This window comes from Fusarium oxysporum, chromosome II (assembly GCF_013085055.1).
Source record: "Fusarium oxysporum Fo47 chromosome II, complete sequence".
Lineage (NCBI taxonomy): Eukaryota > Fungi > Ascomycota > Sordariomycetes > Hypocreales > Nectriaceae > Fusarium > Fusarium oxysporum.
This window is the reverse complement of record NC_072841.1, coordinates 3148113-3165532: the sequence shown is the minus strand read 5'-3', so window position 1 is coordinate 3165532 and position 17420 is coordinate 3148113. Positions and strand designations below refer to the sequence as shown.

The window sequence follows — 17420 nt, the reverse complement described above, 5'->3', positions numbered from 1 at the left end:
GCATGCAAATGTCGACAATGTTGACGCGTCCTTTATCGACTCATGATCACCGCGATTTTGCTATCATGGGGAATGATTTGCGCTGAATAACTGAATCGTATCGTGTCATTTACTAGGATATGACTCGCGTGGTTTTGCTATCATTTCCCTCAACATTACAGCTACAAGTCGTCTCATGGCTACCCTAGTTATCCACATTATTTAGGACACAATGGATTTCATTCCAGGCCAAGGCCAGAATGTTCCTGATCTTCTGAACTGCCTTTCTAGAGAATAGTGGCTTTGGAGGCAAGAGTCAGTAAAGCACAACAGGGGTAGGTATGTGTGGCCCCTCGATCGAGTGTCCATTGACCGAAATATTCATCTGTCAGTTATGTCAGGAGGTCATGAAGACTTAACGTTGGACACCCTGTGGTTTGTTATACTTTGAATGTATTTTGTTTGATACTGTGAACGAATATCCTGGCTGATAATTAATACGCTGGTCCAAACTATGATATGCACTAAGCATTATAAGGTCTACATTTTCTCTCCATCACTGACCGAAATGAATGAACAGGTAACGTCGGGTAAGTACCCTAAGAATATAATATAAGTACCTGCAGGATCTTCTCCATACCCGGGTAGATATCCCGGGCAAACAAAACATAACATAACATAACCTCTGATCAATCGATTGTGACATCTGGTATATTTAGACTAAGCGACATAGGGTAGACAAACATCCACCACCACGGATACATGTATTGAGTAGGCAGAAGTCATGCGTATCAAAGATGCCACAACTGTAGCGCTACGTTTGTGCAGGGCTTGTCGAGCCGGAGAATACTCCATGTTGAGGTCAGTTCCATTTAGCTTGCGGTTGAACAAAGACTAAGCCGGTGGACTATCTTATAAATCAGTTATAATACGGCAATTAAGTCAAGGTTGGGGTTATTTCATGATACTTCTATGGGAAGGTATCATAACGCTCAATATAATGGTTACTGTTTTTAAACAAGGTATCCCATATCACTGGAAACTTTGATGAACTGTATAGGGTTGCTCAAGAAGTGTGCCCAGACAGCCCATGTAATTTCTGATCTTACGTGCACATGATTAAATACTAGCATAGCCTCGAATTCCTGAAGCAGATGGAACGCTAGACACATGGCGCAGAAATCAAGTTGACGATACTCCTATTGAGGGTGATAGACAGAGCCAGCAGACGGGATAATGAGACCCTCGTCTTAAGTACAGGTCGACAGTAGGATAGGGACGCTCATACCAGTGTCTGGATGAAGGCGATGTGCAACATGATACATCCGGTTCTTACGATGACTGGCGTCAGATCCAGACTGACTGAGGCCATATAAACGAGTAGCAATGCGTCTTGCGTTATACTATATTTATGAGAAGCCATGTTCCTTTGGTTATTTTGTACTCCGTGATCTTTACAGATAGAATGATGCATAACCATCTATTCCTCATCGCTGTCATCCTCCTCCTCGGCGTTCTCCAACCACTCCACCAACACGCGGCACTTTTCTTTCAGCAATGCCATAGCCTCACCCTCAACGGCACGCTCATTCCCCCACCAACTCAGAATACCCTCCTCCTCAAGGATATCGAGCGCATACAGGTGCTGTAGCATTGCGGCGAGGAGAATGCCAACACGGGACTGCTCAGGTCCTTGGGAACGCGTGAGAGCCTTCTGGAGCGCGATAATGAACTCGACTTGCTCGGCCTCATTATCATCATCGCCGCCAATTCCGACCTCATTGATGAATTTTGTTGCACCTTTACGAGCCTTTAGCGCTTGTTCAGCAGCCTTGTTGGGTTCGAGACTGCCGTGCTCAGGGGTCATGAGCTCGACTGCGCGACGGGCAAATGCGGTGGCCACAGCTCGGCGCATCATAGCGTCCGAGGCATCGTTGGAGAGACGCAAGCCCATGAACTCAAGCTTGGCCGAATCGAAATCACCGGACTCGGCACGAAGAGCGTCGACCAGACCGTGTACGGCCTCGCTATGGAATGAGAGTTTGTCGCCAGCATCATCGGAGGCGAAGGACGTGCGGCGGGAGGGGTCGGTGGTGTCGACATGCAAGGAATTCTCATCCGGGATATCTTCAGAGATTTCGGAAGATAGTGTCGATACCGATGAGGTAGAGATATTGAACTGGGAAAGGTTGTACATGAGACTCTTCTGAAGCTGGCATGGGTCTCTCTCGTCAACCTCATCATCCTCAGGGTCCTTGAATGCTGCGGCATTGGTACCAGAGCCAAGCAGCTCGGTATCCGGCGTCAAGGGATTGCCCTCAGAATCGACGCATGAAATGACAGTATCTTTAGGTAGTCTAATGCTCTTTCCAATGTTGACACCAAAGGAAATGAGGCCGCCTTCTGCTATAGATGAGTTCTCTTCAATGGTGGCCGAATCTGCCACGATAGATCGGTATATTCTTGCGTCATCTCCGACCGTGGTGTGGTCCCAGATGTAACAGTCCTTCAAGATGGCGTTGTTACCAATTTTGCAGTCTCGCCCAATTATGCTGTTGGAGATTTTACTTCCTGGGCCAATGTAGCTGTTGCGTCCGATGATCGAGTTCTGGACTTCGGAGGTAGTAGCGTAGAATGCACCGTGCTCGACCACAACCGCAGGTCTGTGGCGCTGGTAAGCCTGCTTAGGAACAATATTGCACTCTGGAATAAAAGGATAAGTCCATCGGCCTAGAACGTCGCGGCTGATGGCGTCGTACTGCTGTAGATTGCTTGCTCGGGCTGCGTAACCATCCTCGCAAATCTCGGTATAGATCATCTTGCCGTTCAGCTCCCAGTCCTTGAGCACGCCGTGAAGGAAGTTTCTCCTGGGAAGCTCGTAATCGAAACTTTCTGACCAAAGCGCAAGTACCTCGGGTGTACAAATGTCGATCTGAGCATCGATGAGGTCGGATCGAATCTCGAATTCAGTTGATAGCTCATCCACAACAGCTGGATCTAATGACATGTATCGATCGCTTGCCAAGGGGTTCATCTCATCGTAGTGAAGACATCGCTGAGTCTTTGTGTCGACCACAAAAATGGGTGTGATTCCATTTGTCTTTGTTCGGTGATCATCCTCTCCACCACTGCGCAACACCATTGTCATGATGTTGGCTGCGCTGTCTTGCCTCCGTTTTCGGTGCGCCGCCAGAGCACCATCAAGCATGATGTTGGACACGAGGTCGCCATGCACGAGGATAAAATCTCCGTCGACAAGAGATCGCTTGTCCATATCGCGTAGGACATCGCCGGCTGATCGTGCATCGGAGACTCGGACAAATTGTAGAACGGAAAAGGGAGATGTGCGCGCGGCTGGTGACCACCGAGATCGGCTGATGTAGTCTTCGACTTGGTCGGTATGAGCACCACAGTAGATGTAGACTTCGTTGACACCGTTCATGGCTAGAAATTCAAGGGTATACTCGATGAGGGGGGTGTTTGCGAGAGGGAGAAGACACTGCGAATAAGCCCATTAGTACGAGCACATGCTTGAGGCGAAATAAGAGGGCATACTCTTGGCTTCTCGATGGTAAAGGGCTTGAATCTGTCTTGAAAGGAGTCGGCGAGGACCTGAAGAATACGCTGTGAGCTTGCGCTGGTCTTGAAGAAAAAGATACCCCGCCATGTCACCTACAACCGCCTGGAGAACATCCTCGCTTTTGCTCTCGGCTCCTGATTTTGAGGACTTTTTGCCCTTTCCACTATTGCCCTTGTGCGACATGTTTACTTGTCGGGGTCAGAGCGTTGCGTCCGAAAGATATTTGGGTGAATATTGTGAAGTTAAGTTGAAGCGCACGCGAACCGTGGGGTTAGGTCAAATTTCCAGTGACTCAATCAACGGAACCTCCCCACCTCACCTCGGTGTAGGGGCTCTCACCTTGGTGAATTGGTTAAGCTGCTCTGCTGAGGTAATCATTCAAACCCTCCACTGTCAAAGCACTCTATCGCCCGTTGATCTTCAACGACCTGCCGTGGAAATAATATTACCCGACGCCGAACGATGAGTCCCGATAGACTTCGGTGGACATTCCAGAGTTCACTTTATTATACCAGGCATAACAGTTCAGCTCGCTATATCTGGACCCTTGACTGTAACACGCGGACCAGTCAAATCCTGAAAACACCCAACACTCACATATTTGTTACCTACAAAAGGTACCTCAGTACGTAGTCGTGATTCCGCTTTGTTTGTTTCTCGGCAAGCGTAGACGAGGACCTAAGTTTCGCTTAACAAGGAGCTATTGGTTTTGGGGGAAGGGGGTTGACTCTTAACAAACAGCTGACACTCGAAAACTGGTTCGATAATGGCGTCTCTCAATGAAGCCCGTTCACGCACGAGCCTGGTGGCATATGAACGACAGGCACATGCTCAGGAACAAGTATTACTCATCGAATGAGAAGACTTGGTGTCGCTTCGGTTCCGGGAGGCGGTAGCGCCCGATCGGGGACTAAACTAGAGAGGCAGCATTTATTTATGCGGCTTCGCCGGCGGTCCGACAAGTTTCGGGTCGTTTGATTTCTTTTTTGGCATCTTCCCTATTGAGCAGGGAAAATAATAAATAACATCTGCTAAATTAGAGGGTAGATGGGGCTTCCGGCAGCTGGAATTGTCCAAGCATTAACTGCAGAGTTGTCCCTTGTTGGATCCGGTTCCTCGACGAACGAGGGAAATGTCCGAGACAATGAGAGATCACAACTTGAAATATGATAGTCACACTTTCCATCGCCCTCAGCGATGAGACTACCTACCATGTAATGAAACCTTGCCGGCCGCGAGCTGGCTGTGGGTTAGTGTGGCTGTCAAATTTTGTTTGCGTTCAGTGCATTCACTAAGGCATCCGCAAGTGTCTTTCAGATGTCTTGGGTCCTATGTCTCGGTCGTAGAATTTAATGCAGATGTCTCTCAGTTTAGATAGTCGCAAGTCAAGTAGTTTGCGGTGGTAACCGAGCTTTGTAGATGCCCTCGACCAAGCTCACCTTGGGTAGGTGTAATGATCTTGCAAAATGTACATCCAAACGTTGCCCTATTGTCATTCATGGGTATAAACTGTAAATGATGGTTTTAAACCAAGGCCAGGCCAATAAAAGTCTTCCATCTGAGGGTTTTCAATAGCTACCAAGGTAAGGCAAGTCTCACGAATTCAGGGTCTCCTCCCCCTGTCATTAAACAACCCCGCAAATAGGCCCTAATTCAAAAGAACTAATAAAAGAATGATTTCTGAAGTACGTGAGCGCTGGACCCTCCCTTCTTCTTTCCCCTTTTAAGGAATTCTCAGCCGTGCACTGTATTAGGTCGCCAGATTAGTTTTAGGCAGGTGATAGATTGCGATTTCCATATCTGCGGTTCGTGCACAGTGTGCCCGCATCCGTTCATACAGTTGCAATGGAGGCAGCTACCCGCTTCGTTCTCGCCCTCGTTCTTTGCCAACGGCCACGGTCTCGACCGATCATGGACCTCTCGCTTGTTTCTATCTTGACCTCCACATTTGAACAAACTATCGCTTCCCGATGGAGGATCTTGGGGTTCAAGAGTCTATCTTGACGTTCAACAAGATGCGGCAGTCGCTTCTTCAACACCCTCTACCCGACGATCACTAAGCACCTGGACCGTACAGTATAGGACAGTGCTCGATGTCCGATAACAGAAATAGACGCGAAAAAGAACAGGCTAAAAAGAAACATGATCATACCCTGGTCTGGTATTGCTAGATCGAGTTCCGGCTTCCACTTTCGATGTTACTCAACATTGCTTGGTCTCTATTCAGCTTCGTTGATCTCCCTTACGGCTGAATCCGTACCATGGCATGTGAGGAAAGACGACCATTCCGGGCAAGGACACCACTAAGACGTGATACGCTGCGGCCAGTATTCAAGCATTGGCTGAGGCTGAGTGTGTCGTCTCAGTTCTTGGCTGACCTTCTATAATTCTAATTCGACGATAACCGAAACGCCTACAGCAAGTGGCCATTAGCGGACTGATTCCTCACTCTCTCATAAGCTCTTGTCCTGGAACGCTTCCCTCATGTCTTTTCAGCTTTCTTCCAAGGCAAAGGCCAGGCTGTTGATTGAGAATTGTGTTGCAATGCAAGGTTCTCAGGTTTTCTCATTTGATTTCTCAGTATTTTATCCCTGGCGCTGTGTCGATGTCCCGATCTTGCTGCATTGTGATTCTTTTGCAGATCTTTTCACAGGGTTTCCATCACGCCAGCGCTCAATATTGGGTACTCAGTCAACACAACCTAGATGGTGTAAGAAAACCTGACCGGCCCTCACATTGAATCTGTATGGAAGCACCAGTTATGTTTTCTTACATCTCGAGGGGCAACTCAGTCTCGAGACAGACCCTTAATTATCCATCCCCGACAACTGGGAGTCTCACTACTGTTTAGTTAATAACGCTGGCATTTGGCTTGACCAGGGAACCGCCCAGATTAACTAACAACGATATGCCTCTATCTGGAGCCTAGAAATAGGCAGACACATTATTGATATCATTCAAACTACGATTATGGCCATATCATGTCAATCAATGCTGCTGTATCCGAGAGAACTATGATTGTGGCTACAGGATTTAGACAGTGGCCAGATTCCCAGACTGCTGGGTCTTCAATTCCGAGTCATGAGCTACAACCACAACATGTGTCTTCCGTTGATCGAGTGAGAGAAATTCCCAGCATTCCACAGCATGCTACAAATGCAGCCAGGAACGTGGCCCCAGGACTCAACACTAGAAACACTTTACGACGACTTTCTCATCTAGTTACAGCCTGAGTTGATTGGTCACAATGAAAGTTTAAGCTGACACAATAGCGCAAACACCCTGGACACAAAGCTGGCTAGGTGTCGATTGCAACATTAAGTAAAGAATTCTTTACCTCTGTTGTCGGTTGCCCAAGTCTTGAATAACACTACCTGCATCCGCCTCCCTGCATGGCGCAACACGGCATGGCTTTACAAATGGAACCAAGACACGGGACAGCTCCAACAGCCTTCCTGACATAACCAAGTTAGGAGTGACGGAAACAATGGGGCTAAAGAAAGAGGAACACAAATCTGACGGACTCGTCATTCTTGCAGCAAATGTCTCGTCGTGACCGGCTTCGTGTTTATAGTGGATGCCCTGTCTTCCGTACACACGGCGCGAAAACGATCAACATGGCGCCGAAGCCAGGACAGTAGTAGAATGGATATCTCAACAGCTGGATGGTTTTTTTTTGTCACTTCTTCACCAGCTAACGATCTTCCAAACAGAGCTTAGGTCACATAGTGGCCACGGTGCGCCATGATCACCTCCACACAGTCGAATTTGGGGACGATCTCCAGTACAACCGGGCAGCCAACCAAGGGTCATGGACTGCTGTGAAGGACCAAAAAGCTTTGGATGGACACAAGGGGACACCCCACAGGGACGGCCGCCAGACTTGTTCGCGCAATAGCGCTTCATTCCCACCACGATCTTGGTTGAGGCTAAACCAACCTTGGCTGGAAAAGCCCACTCCGGCTCAAGCTTTTCTCTTTCGCCTTGCTCAGAGCATCAGCAGCGACATCAGAATCAGCACCAGTACCAGCAAAAGCACAGATCCCCCTGCCCCAGCCTAAGTGGGAAGTGCCATCTGCTCTCGGAACAGAGCGTGTTGAGCAAGCTGCGCTAGGTACTGAATACCTGGCAATATCCACATCTCCGGGCCAAGAGGTAAGTCACTACGACCCCCCGCCAAAGCCAAGCCACTCGAGTTCAGAGACAAAAGCAGGCTCAGGCTATTCCGTTCCACCCACGCCTGTGCCCACTCCCGCTCACACGGCCTCCCAACTTTGTCTTGAGATACAACTCAGGCCCTGTCCCCGTTTCCCGTTCCTCATTCCCTCCATTTTCAGCCCCTTGGTCTTGCAATTGCGACGGCCCTCATCTATCGCATCGTCGCCCTCGATCTCCCTGCGAAGGCCCTTTTATTCAATCTGGAGCACTCTAGCCCGCAGAGCTTTCTAGCCCCTGGACCTGCTGGTTACGACTGAACATCAACGCGCGTCCAGCTCTCGAGTCTGCATCTAGCCCTTACGCCATTCGTTATCATCTTACCTCGGCGCATCGAAAACCATTCATCCACTGTTCAAAAGAACCAGAACCGTTCTTTTTTGACTTATCGTTACCTAAGGTTCGACAACGATCAACGGCGACTCGGCCCGGTTAAACGCCTCTTCTATCCGCTATCCGTCGAATCGACTCTTGAACAATCCGTATTGTTCTAATAGCAGACCGACGGCGAAATCATTTCGAAGCAAAACCTATAGTAGCAAAGGCACTCAATATATAAACGCATAACATGTCTGGTGACGGAACCTCAACCCCCGGGGTTGGTGGCAGCAATGCCAGCGAGTTTGTAAGTCGACAAGATAACAGTGGCTGATTACATCACAACTAACACCTCTGATAGGTTCGCAAGCTTTATCGGTATGGCTACTTGTAGCTGCCTGTGTATGCAATGCTAACAAATTCAAGGATGCTCGAAGATCCAGCGCATCAAGATGTTGCGCGATGGGGAAAAGATGGCGATACGTTCGTTGTTGTTGAGGTAGGCTTGAGCTGAAATTGACTACAATCATCAAATACTAACAGCGCTAGAATGAAAAATTTACACGTTCAATCCTGCCTAAGCACTTCAAACACAGCAACATGGCCAGTTTTGTCCGACAATTGAACAAGTACGATTTTCATAAAGTGCGACAAACAAATGACAGTGGATCTGCGGCCAATGGCGCCAATGTGAGTTTACCTGACCATTAGATGTTGAAGCCAATAATGACCAAAAGGTTAGACACTCGAGTTTAAGCATCCCAATTTCAGGGTGGGCAGCAAGGATGATCTCGATAATATTCGTCGAAAGGCCCCAGCACCTAGGAGGACACAAGCCACAGAGGACTTCACAACCAGTCATCACATCAGCGTCATGACTGAACAACTGACAGCTACCCAGCAGCAAGTGCAACAACTCCAGGAGCTTTTCACCGAAGTGTCTCAAACCAATCGACTTCTTGTGAACGAGGTTCTGACTCTGCAAAAAATGCTCAATGCGCAAAAGCAATCACAGCACGAAATGCTTAATTTCCTCTCACCTTCAGGCAATCGCCATCAACAGGGCATGCACCTCAACGTCGGAACATCTCCTCTGGATGGCAGTGACGATTCGGCACCAGAACTGCGACGGGCTCGTGAGCTTCTGTCTAGCGTGACGCCTGATCAAATTGCCGACCGAGAGCTGGAACGTCTTCAGGGCGTATATGGATCTCCGGCAGACTCCGCAGTTGTCATCCCACAAGCTTCAATGCCTATGATGCATGATCCAATGAACGACATCAACCGCTACCCCGTGTACCCGGTGGGTCAAACCGTCGGCATCGATCCTTTCCACTCGGATCACATCCACAAGATCCCTTATGCGATGCCGAATGAGTCCAGCGCCAACGCCATGCAGGAGGTTCCTGCTCCTCAGCCCATCAACATCCAAACACACGCAAACTCTAACTCGTCGACCAACTCGGCCCTCACTTGGGCGTCACGAAAACCCAGGATTTTCCTTGTTGAAGATGATCCGACTTGTGCCAAGATTGGCATCAAGTTTCTCAAGTCGATGGGCTGTGAAGTCGAGCATGCTGTATGTGATTTTCCCAACAACCCTATTGGGCCACCTGACTGACCATTGATTAGCAAAACGGAGCAGACGCATATAGCCGTATCACTAGTGTTGCCCGTGATCATTTCGACATGATCTTCATGGACATCATAATGCCCAAGCTGGATGGTGTCTCGACAACTATGTATATCCGGCAAGACTGCCCTGCCATTCCCATTGTTGCTATGACGTCGAATATCCGATCCGACGAGGTCCACTGCTATTTTGAACACGGTAAGCGCTAGTCGTAGCAGGAGTCGTGAACGAACATGGGAACTAATCTTGCATGACTAGGTATGAACGGAGTTCTGGCTAAGCCATTCACCAAGAGCGGAATGCAGAAGATCGTCGAAAATCACTTGAGCTATCTCCTCAAAGGTTATGACCCTTCGACTCAACAAGAGTCAGGCTCAGGTTATGTAGTTGGTGGCGCAGGTTACATGAACCCGCCGAGCAACCTGAACACTCCCGGCGGAACAACTTTCAAGTTCGAGACGACGCCCACGCCGCCGGCGACTGGCGCCACTTGGTCCCCGGGACAGATGCCGCAGCAGTCTCCCATGACCGCAGGGATGGACCAGGGCTATGGCATGGTAAATGGCGCAAACCAGTACGGCCTGACGCCCACCAGCGCGAGCCGAGCTAGTTTCCCAACAAGCATCTCACAAACCAGCCAAGGGCGAATGGATGGCCAAAGCCCACCAGAAAAGCGCCAGCGCACCTACGTTTGAGCCACCGATATAGTGATATGTGCCTGATGTACGCGTGACGCTACATCATGAGGAGTATGGCGTTCGGAGCGAGACAGTATGGGTATTCTAACACTGATGTCTTCTTGGTGTTGGCCGTCATGGAAGAAGGATTTTCTTGTCGTATATTTCGCATTTATGATCGGGGAGACGCGTTGAGCCCGGATCCCTTGACGAACAAAGACATCTAGCAGAGATACAGAAGGCAGATAGTTGTCCCTGGCATTGGCAGAAACGGCGCGTTCGTGGATTTGTTTCCGGTGTGTTTGGAACGTCTGATGAATAAGTTTTGATACCTGCGATAATATCATTGTCATTTGGGTGCCAGCCCTGGCCCAGCATGCAACCTTTTCGTTTTCCTCGTGGTCCCAAGGTGCCGAGTTACTGAAATCCATTTCATGGGCATGCGGGCATTGTCCAGTGAAGCTTCGCACACCACCTGACCTCTCGATTCAGGCTGTATTCATATTCGACTCTTGTTTCTGCTAGCGTGTTGAGTTTGATGTTCGAATAGTTAGTTTAATCGGTAGTATATGGGTAGTATCGTGGATGGAGAGTAACATTGTGATATAAAAAGTCAAGTTACCCGCGGAGTAGATAGATGGATGGAGAAGCACGGAAATGTCGGAAACGACTGGCCAAAGTGTTTCACGCAGCAGAGAACAGATGTCAGATATAAATACCCAGCCCAGCACGTCCTCGTTACAATAAGTTAACGTTTGCAAGGTTGTGTAGGTGTGGCACAGGGAGGTGCAGATCGATTGAGTTCTGGACCGTTTCGAATGGTGGGGTTGGAGCAAGTTTGGGCACACGAATTCCCTCGAGAGGCTGTATTGAGAAGGGGTTTTTGTCTGTAGTGCCATAATGTAGTATCCGTCAGCCGTTGCACCGCAGAATTGGGTGCCATCTAGGGTCTACCGTTGAGCTCTGGCTTGGCCTGGACCGTTGGGCTGTGGACTGAAATGCGGTATGAAGCCGATGTTTGTGTTGTACGAGAGTGGATGTATCTGAATCTTGTGCAATCATGGCAGGACACCGACTTTATTCTTGAGGGTTGGTGACCTAAACGATAACGCATTGCGAGCAAATTAGCTACGCGTCAGGAAGTAAATATTCCTCTTGTATTGTTGGTGAACATCGACAATAACACAGAACCTGGTGTATCCAATTTCTATCCCCTGTCATCCAGACCCTGTTAAACTTTGACATGGCATCGCTTTCGAATAGTCGAGACTGCGCTGCTGCAGACTAGAAGGTCGAGACAAGACACTACCGAGGCCAGGACCAGTCTTGGCACTAAATAACATGAGAGATGACGTCGGCATCAATGTCATAATCATCTGAGAGCTTTGTTGATCACATTGACCCCTTGCGCTCTGGACCTTCTTCTGTATCCGTGCTATAGCCAATGCCTGTGTCTCTCATCAAATCGATGGTTGCTGATCCGTCCGAGCGGGCCTAGGAATTACTATTATTTATTGTGCGTAGGGCTCCGAAGTAACCCTCCAGACCAAGCACACTTGCCTACATGAGCAACCGTTGAACTTGTGGCGGCAAGGCAGAACAAGTGCACCCCGTTGAAGGGTGGTAAGCATGTCACCACAAGCTTGAGATTCGACCAGAGGTATTGAAGATAAGGCCCAGAACGATTGCTTATCCCATCTCCCGGGCTCCGGATCTAGAATGGCCAGTCATATGTATTGGAGCCATGCCGAACCCTCTCTGTGCGTGAAACGGTGAGAATCGAAACACAAGAGAGAACCCCCCCCCCCCCCCCCCCCCCCCCCCCCCGACGACTGTGTTGAGCTGATGATACTGAGCATTCTGCACACCTCGCGCCCCAATATGATAGCCTTGTAGCTTGCTACCTGCCAGTAAGAAACTGGCCTGCAACCGCTCCGTAGTGTTATCGAAAAGAACCTGATTGGAAATGGTCCACGAATGAATAATTTGGATCTCCTGCTCGAGACCTGAATCGATTGCTGATAGCCCTGACCAGTGGGTGTGTTTATGCTAAGCGGATGGGGCTGGACAGACACTGGCGCTGGTATGAATTCTTTGGCCTGGCTACAGAGCCAGCCACGGACGAGTGCTTCGATCCATCCAGACTCCCAAAAGACTCTGTAGCCTGATGCAAGTAGCAGGGGGGAGATTCATCCTCACATTTGAACCGGTCGCTCCTGATAAGAGAGTCAGGCAACGACAGTTCAAAGGGATCTGCCTCTCAATAACAAGACTCAACATCCATTTCTGCTCAATGGTGCGGAAAGATGAAAAATTCATTGCATAAATTATGTTGTGTTGATAGAGGACGAGAAGAAGACGGCAAAGTCCGTGGCTGAAGACTATCTTCCTTCTGTGAGACAAGCACTCCTTTCTCTGAACGTAACAAGTCTTACTTATTCAACCTAGCTCTGATTAACCCTACTTAACGCCATGCCATGGTATAGATGCATATATACAACTCAGTGTCCCTCCTCATTGTTGTTCGTCCTCGCCCCTGGCAGTACAATCCGTTCATTACCTATCAAACAGCCAAAATGTCAAAATTTTCAAACTATCTTTGCCCCATATCATTTCTCAATCTGTCTTAACAGCTCTATCTTCTTTGTTTTTTCTCCACCTGCTGAGTTGAGAACGAGCAGAACTTGTCCTTGATCGCAACAACCTCGTACGTGCCCTCCTGGCTCGCCTTGACCACCTTGCTGTGTTCATAAGATACATCATGCCTTGTTTCGAGGACAACACTGCGTTGGCCCTTCTTGGCGTTGGAGCTACGTGTGTAGGTGAACTCGAAGGGCGGCGTGCCCCAGAACTCAAACAAAATATCCACTTCATTGCCTTCGTGGATGTCCACACGAGATTGTTTGCCACGGCTGATCTGAACACTGGGCAGCGGGTGGATAGTCTTGGGGATGTTTACCGCAGCACGGCACTCGCTGGCCTTGTCCGAGATGCTAGTGATGATGAAATCGCCAGGCTTCTCCGCAATACGGCGGAAGTTGGTCGTTTGCGACTTAGCATTCCATCGGCCGTTGAAGTCGTATGAGATGTCGAACGGAGGTGTACCAGATAGAGTATATGCAATACGCTCGCCAACGCAATAGTCGCGTCGAGACTCGAGAGGGTAGATGGATGGCGCCTCGTAGAGGTGGATTTGCACTGAGGGCCCTCCAATCTCGTACTTGCGCTGGCAGCCTCGAGCGTCTCTAACAGTACGAATGCGAACCTGCTGGGCACCGAGACGGAGGTGCTGGCGAGGAATCCTGATACCATACGTGTTTGAGTCGATCGATGGAATTCGATATGTCTCGGCGGGTGAGCCAGCCTGGTGCTTGATCTCAACCTCGACATAAAAGGGAGCAACTCCCGTGAGCTTGATGGGGATCTTGTCCTCGTGTTCCTGCTCTTCCATGCAATACTTAAACGACTGACCTGGCTTTGTAAACCCAGCAGCAGGTTTGGCATTCACGCGCTGCGTAACAGCAAGAGGACTGAAGTTCTTATCGCTGTTGTAGAGATTATCGGCAAGAGCAGAGAACTTGTAGGTGTAGTCGCCAGCCTTGGTGGTATCCATAGAAATGGCTGCCTTGGCGAGGGCGGCGTCGAAATCCTTTCGTGTGAATGCCTTTGCGCCCTGGAATGACTTGTGGGTAACCTCATATTCGACATGATACGGGGGTGATCCTGTAACTAGTCAGCGAGAATCTCGGGTTAAACGCTGCCGACTGCTTACCTTTGAGATTGACTTCGAAGCCGTCAATGTCTCCTTCACAGATGTCTTGCTTGACGAAGGTGTTGCCGTCTGAAGTGATACTGGGAGACTCCACAATCGAGATCTCTGGTCTAGGGAACCAGCCCACCTCGAAGCGGGATGCTGTTGGCACGACAGATCCAGGGCACTGGCTATCTCGCACATCCACCAATTCATAGACGCCCTGTGACTTGACAAGCAGGTTGTCGTTGGCGTTGTTGGCGCGCTTGGTCAACACTTCGCCATTACCGTTAAGGTTCCTGTAGCTGATCTCGAAAGGAGGTTCTCCCTCGAGACGGAGGGGCAGTCGTAGGTGAGTATCTTCCACGGCCATGATCTTCTGCTTATGTTCAACAAAGCCAAAGGCGGCTCGTGGTTGCTGGCGTCGTACAGCAATCTTGACTTGGTCCTGGAGGAAAGTTTTACAACCTCGCTTATCCTGGACACTGCTCAACGCAAGAATATACTCTCCTCCCTTACGGAGGGTGTTGGTCTTGATCCTGAAGCTATTCTCCTGAACACCGGTGACTCGCTCAGACTTGCGTTTACCATCATGCACAATCTCCCATTCCAGATTGAAGGGAGCCTCGCCGTAAAGGAGGACATCGAGTTCAACTTCCGAGTCAAGACAAGCATTGACAACACCGGTGGTACTTGCGATTTTGGCTGAGGCGGCAGGCTTCACAACCTGTTCCAAAACCTTGTCCTCGCCGGTGAGAGGCAGATTGTCATAAACAGCATCATCAATAGACTTGAAGACATATTTGTGGTGACCTGCCATCTTTGGCACCAGTTCCAGCTGAGATCGCAGACCAGAGACGCGGTGAGATTGCTTCTCGATATGCCCGTCACTGGTAACGATGTCGTATCGAACAACGAATGGTGGTGTTCCAACGAGATCCAGGTCCACCCGCAGTCCGATGGAGTTACCTGCACATTTATCAGGGATCTCCTCTGAGCGAATCGAGAGCGAAGGCTCCAATGGGTTCAGGAGAAGGCACGAAGACGGCTCCTTGACCTCACCCTTACAAGATCCGCTCGACACAGTCTTTAGAGTGTAGAGACCTGGCTCCGAAACAAATGGCTTATCCAGTGCGTTCTTGGCGTTGTAGTTTCCAATTGAGACCTGATCGCCATGCTCACCACTGTTGGTGAGCGAGTTGATGGGTGAGAACTCCCACGTGACCTCGTGGGATGTATCGTCTTTCGAACCGGCCAGAGAGAAGTCTACAGGAAGCCTGACGGAACGGCCCTTGGCGACCTTGAAGGGATTACGCAGGTCGCAACCATTCATGCTCGCTCTAGGTCGCTCCTTGACTTTGAAGCCGTACTTGAGGCCCTTTGAACGGGCTTTGTCATCCTCTTCCAAGTCGCCGTATTTGACAATATTGTCGAAGGCATCGCGTACCTCATCGATCGAGTACTCCCACTCTCCAGCAGAAGTCATAGACTCGTTAAGCCCAACAGTTACCTTGGAAGGTCGCACCCAGGACGTGTCATCCTGGCTCTCCAGAACAAGACTGGAAGAAGCCGTAAGAAGAGGCGATGAGAATCCATCAGGCTGGAGACTCTGAAAGTGGAAGCTGTGGTCTTTGCCATTGATCGTACGGCTGTACACAATCTTGAGAGGGGGTGTACCGTAGACGTCTAGGGAGAGATCAGAAAGCTCTTGAATACAGCGCTGAGGATCTGAAGAAGCTCGAATTCTGGCTTGAGGACAAGGCACGACATATGTATCCCTGGTGGCCCGCTGAACCTCGAGCTTGTACTCGTCCAAAACCCTTCCAAGTCGATAGACACCTGGTTTCTTAACAGGATAGTCCCACTGAAAACCGGACATAGTCTGATCGGCGGTATGTTCTCGAATTTGCTTGGCTACCCTGTTGACCTCCCGGCTCGAAATCTTGATTATTTCCTCCTTGTTCGTGTCGAGATCAATGCGAACTAATTCGATTTCGGCAGGGACAGTGGCATTGAAGTAAATGGGTAAAGATGCGACATTCTTTGGCTTTGCGCCCAGGCAGAACGGCGCTGCTTCGGGATTGAGGATGGCAGAACCCTCAGGCAAGATGTTGATAATCTGCTTTCCCATGATGAGGGAATGGTTGTTAAGAATGGTCGAGACTTTGACATTATGCTCCGAAACTGATAATTCGCGGTCGTAAAGAACTTTGAAGAAGCCCAGAAGCCATGAGTGCAGTGGAATCTTCAAATGAATTAGTTTTGCGGTTCAGTATTGTGACGATGTCCGAGGGCTTACAGGGATGTTGAACATGAGCATGTAGTTAAATATCAGTTGTAAGGAGAAGATAGTGGTAACGACAGGCTGGGAGAGCTCAAGCCAAGGTATCCTCAATTCTGGTACACCAAATAGGAAGACAAAGTCGATAAAGATCCATTTTAGGAAGAGGAGCCAGGAATAGTCGCCATCTTCAACCACCTGAAGCCAATCATAGAACTTCCAAGCCCACAACAAGACGTAGACGCCAAATGCATAGAGACGTTGTTGGGGAGCATCGAGAACGGTCAGAGGAATGACAGGCTGGCTGACGGCGCCCTGAGGCTGCGTATTCTCAGGTGCAAGAGGTAGAGAAGGTGACCTCGCTGAAGAGCCCTTTCCGTATGATGGTGAACCGGCTGAGCTAGGAGTCTGTGGGTTGTTGTGTCGTCGAGCAGCGGTAGCTGGGGTAGCTGGGAACCCAGACCGCAGGCGGGGAGTCGATGTGCTCATGGCATTCGCATTACGGAGAAATAGACGCGCCTAAAAGAGAAATCGATAATTGGGAGACCCGAGTTGCAGCCTGGAGATGATGGAGCGACTGGTTGTTGCGCGTTGTGAGGTGCAAGGTCGAAGTTGGTTGTCGCAGTTAATGTTTTGATACTAAAGTGAATGTAGTTTTCACGGGTGGATGATGGAAATTCCTTTGGACTGCGTCACGTCTGGCTGGACTGGACGCGACTGGCCCCTGCAAATTGGAGCTACAGTGGATACAGGCCAGTTGGCGCCTAAGCTTCAGTGGCCTTGCAAACGCTTTCGGACATTGATGATCAGATGTTACCAGAGTTTATTAGGCAGGAGAGAAAGTTTGATGAATGATAATTTACAAAGAGGCGTTTTTTTATATAACAACAATCAACCGTCTTCCGTGATTAATATGCAAGTACCTTAGCTATCTAGGTTCATGCATGAGAGTGATTGGCTGGTAGCTATAGTTTTGACCTAACAAT

At 49.4% G+C, this 17420-nt stretch overlaps 3 protein-coding genes across 3 annotated transcripts; 1 reads left to right on the top strand and 2 right to left on the bottom strand.

Moving 5' to 3' along the window:
- Positions 1-1337: 1337 nt before the first annotated feature.
- FOBCDRAFT_215228 (nucleotide-diphospho-sugar transferase) lies at positions 1338-3864 on the bottom strand. Its single transcript, XM_031173849.3, has 3 exons — positions 3656-3864; positions 3535-3591; positions 1338-3478 (listed from the first exon to the last, which is right to left on the bottom strand). Exons 1-3 carry the CDS (start codon positions 3740-3742, stop codon positions 1460-1462), a joined length of 2163 nt encoding a protein of 720 aa, XP_031050634.2. The 5' UTR covers positions 3743-3864; the 3' UTR covers positions 1338-1459.
- Positions 3865-8342: 4478 nt separating this feature from the next.
- FOBCDRAFT_269448 (HSF-type DNA-binding-domain-containing protein) lies at positions 8343-10420 on the top strand (the record flags this gene model as incomplete). The annotated part of the gene is made up of 7 exons (XM_031173843.2): positions 8343-8399; positions 8454-8470; positions 8519-8591; positions 8642-8782; positions 8835-9671; positions 9725-9923; positions 9984-10420. 7 exons carry the CDS (start codon positions 8343-8345, stop codon positions 10418-10420), a joined length of 1761 nt encoding a protein of 586 aa, XP_031050628.1.
- Positions 10421-12682: 2262 nt separating this feature from the next.
- On the bottom strand, positions 12683-17093 carry FOBCDRAFT_215218 (uncharacterized protein). The gene is made up of 3 exons (XM_031173842.3): positions 16453-17093; positions 14175-16398; positions 12683-14125 (listed from the first exon to the last, which is right to left on the bottom strand). The coding sequence occupies exons 1-3, from the start codon at positions 16921-16923 to the stop codon at positions 13038-13040; spliced, it is 3783 nt and encodes a 1260-aa protein (XP_031050627.2). The 5' UTR covers positions 16924-17093; the 3' UTR covers positions 12683-13037.
- Positions 17094-17420: the final 327 nt, after the last annotated feature.

What these genes read in the sequence shown, in the direction of transcription:
- FOBCDRAFT_215218 (XM_031173842.3), bottom strand. Translation starts at nt 16,923, where the DNA reads ATGAGCACATCGACTCCCCGCCTGCGGTCTGGGTTCCCAGCTACCCCA. An exon ending in TGCTCATGTTCAACATCCCT is followed by an intron (nt 16,399 to 16,452) that starts GTAAGCCCTCGG and finishes ATTCATTTGAAG; the next exon opens with ATTCCACTGCACTCATGGCT. An exon ending in CTTCGAAGTCAATCTCAAAG is followed by an intron (nt 14,126 to 14,174) that starts GTAAGCAGTCGG and finishes GACTAGTTACAG; the next exon opens with GATCACCCCCGTATCATGTC.
- FOBCDRAFT_215228 (XM_031173849.3), bottom strand. Translation starts at nt 3,742, where the DNA reads ATGTCGCACAAGGGCAATAGTGGAAAGGGCAAAAAGTCCTCAAAATCA. An exon ending in AGGATGTTCTCCAGGCGGTT is followed by an intron (nt 3,592 to 3,655) that starts GTAGGTGACATG and finishes CGTATTCTTCAG; the next exon opens with GTCCTCGCCGACTCCTTTCA. An exon ending in TTACCATCGAGAAGCCAAGA is followed by an intron (nt 3,479 to 3,534) that starts GTATGCCCTCTT and finishes GCTTATTCGCAG; the next exon opens with TGTCTTCTCCCTCTCGCAAA.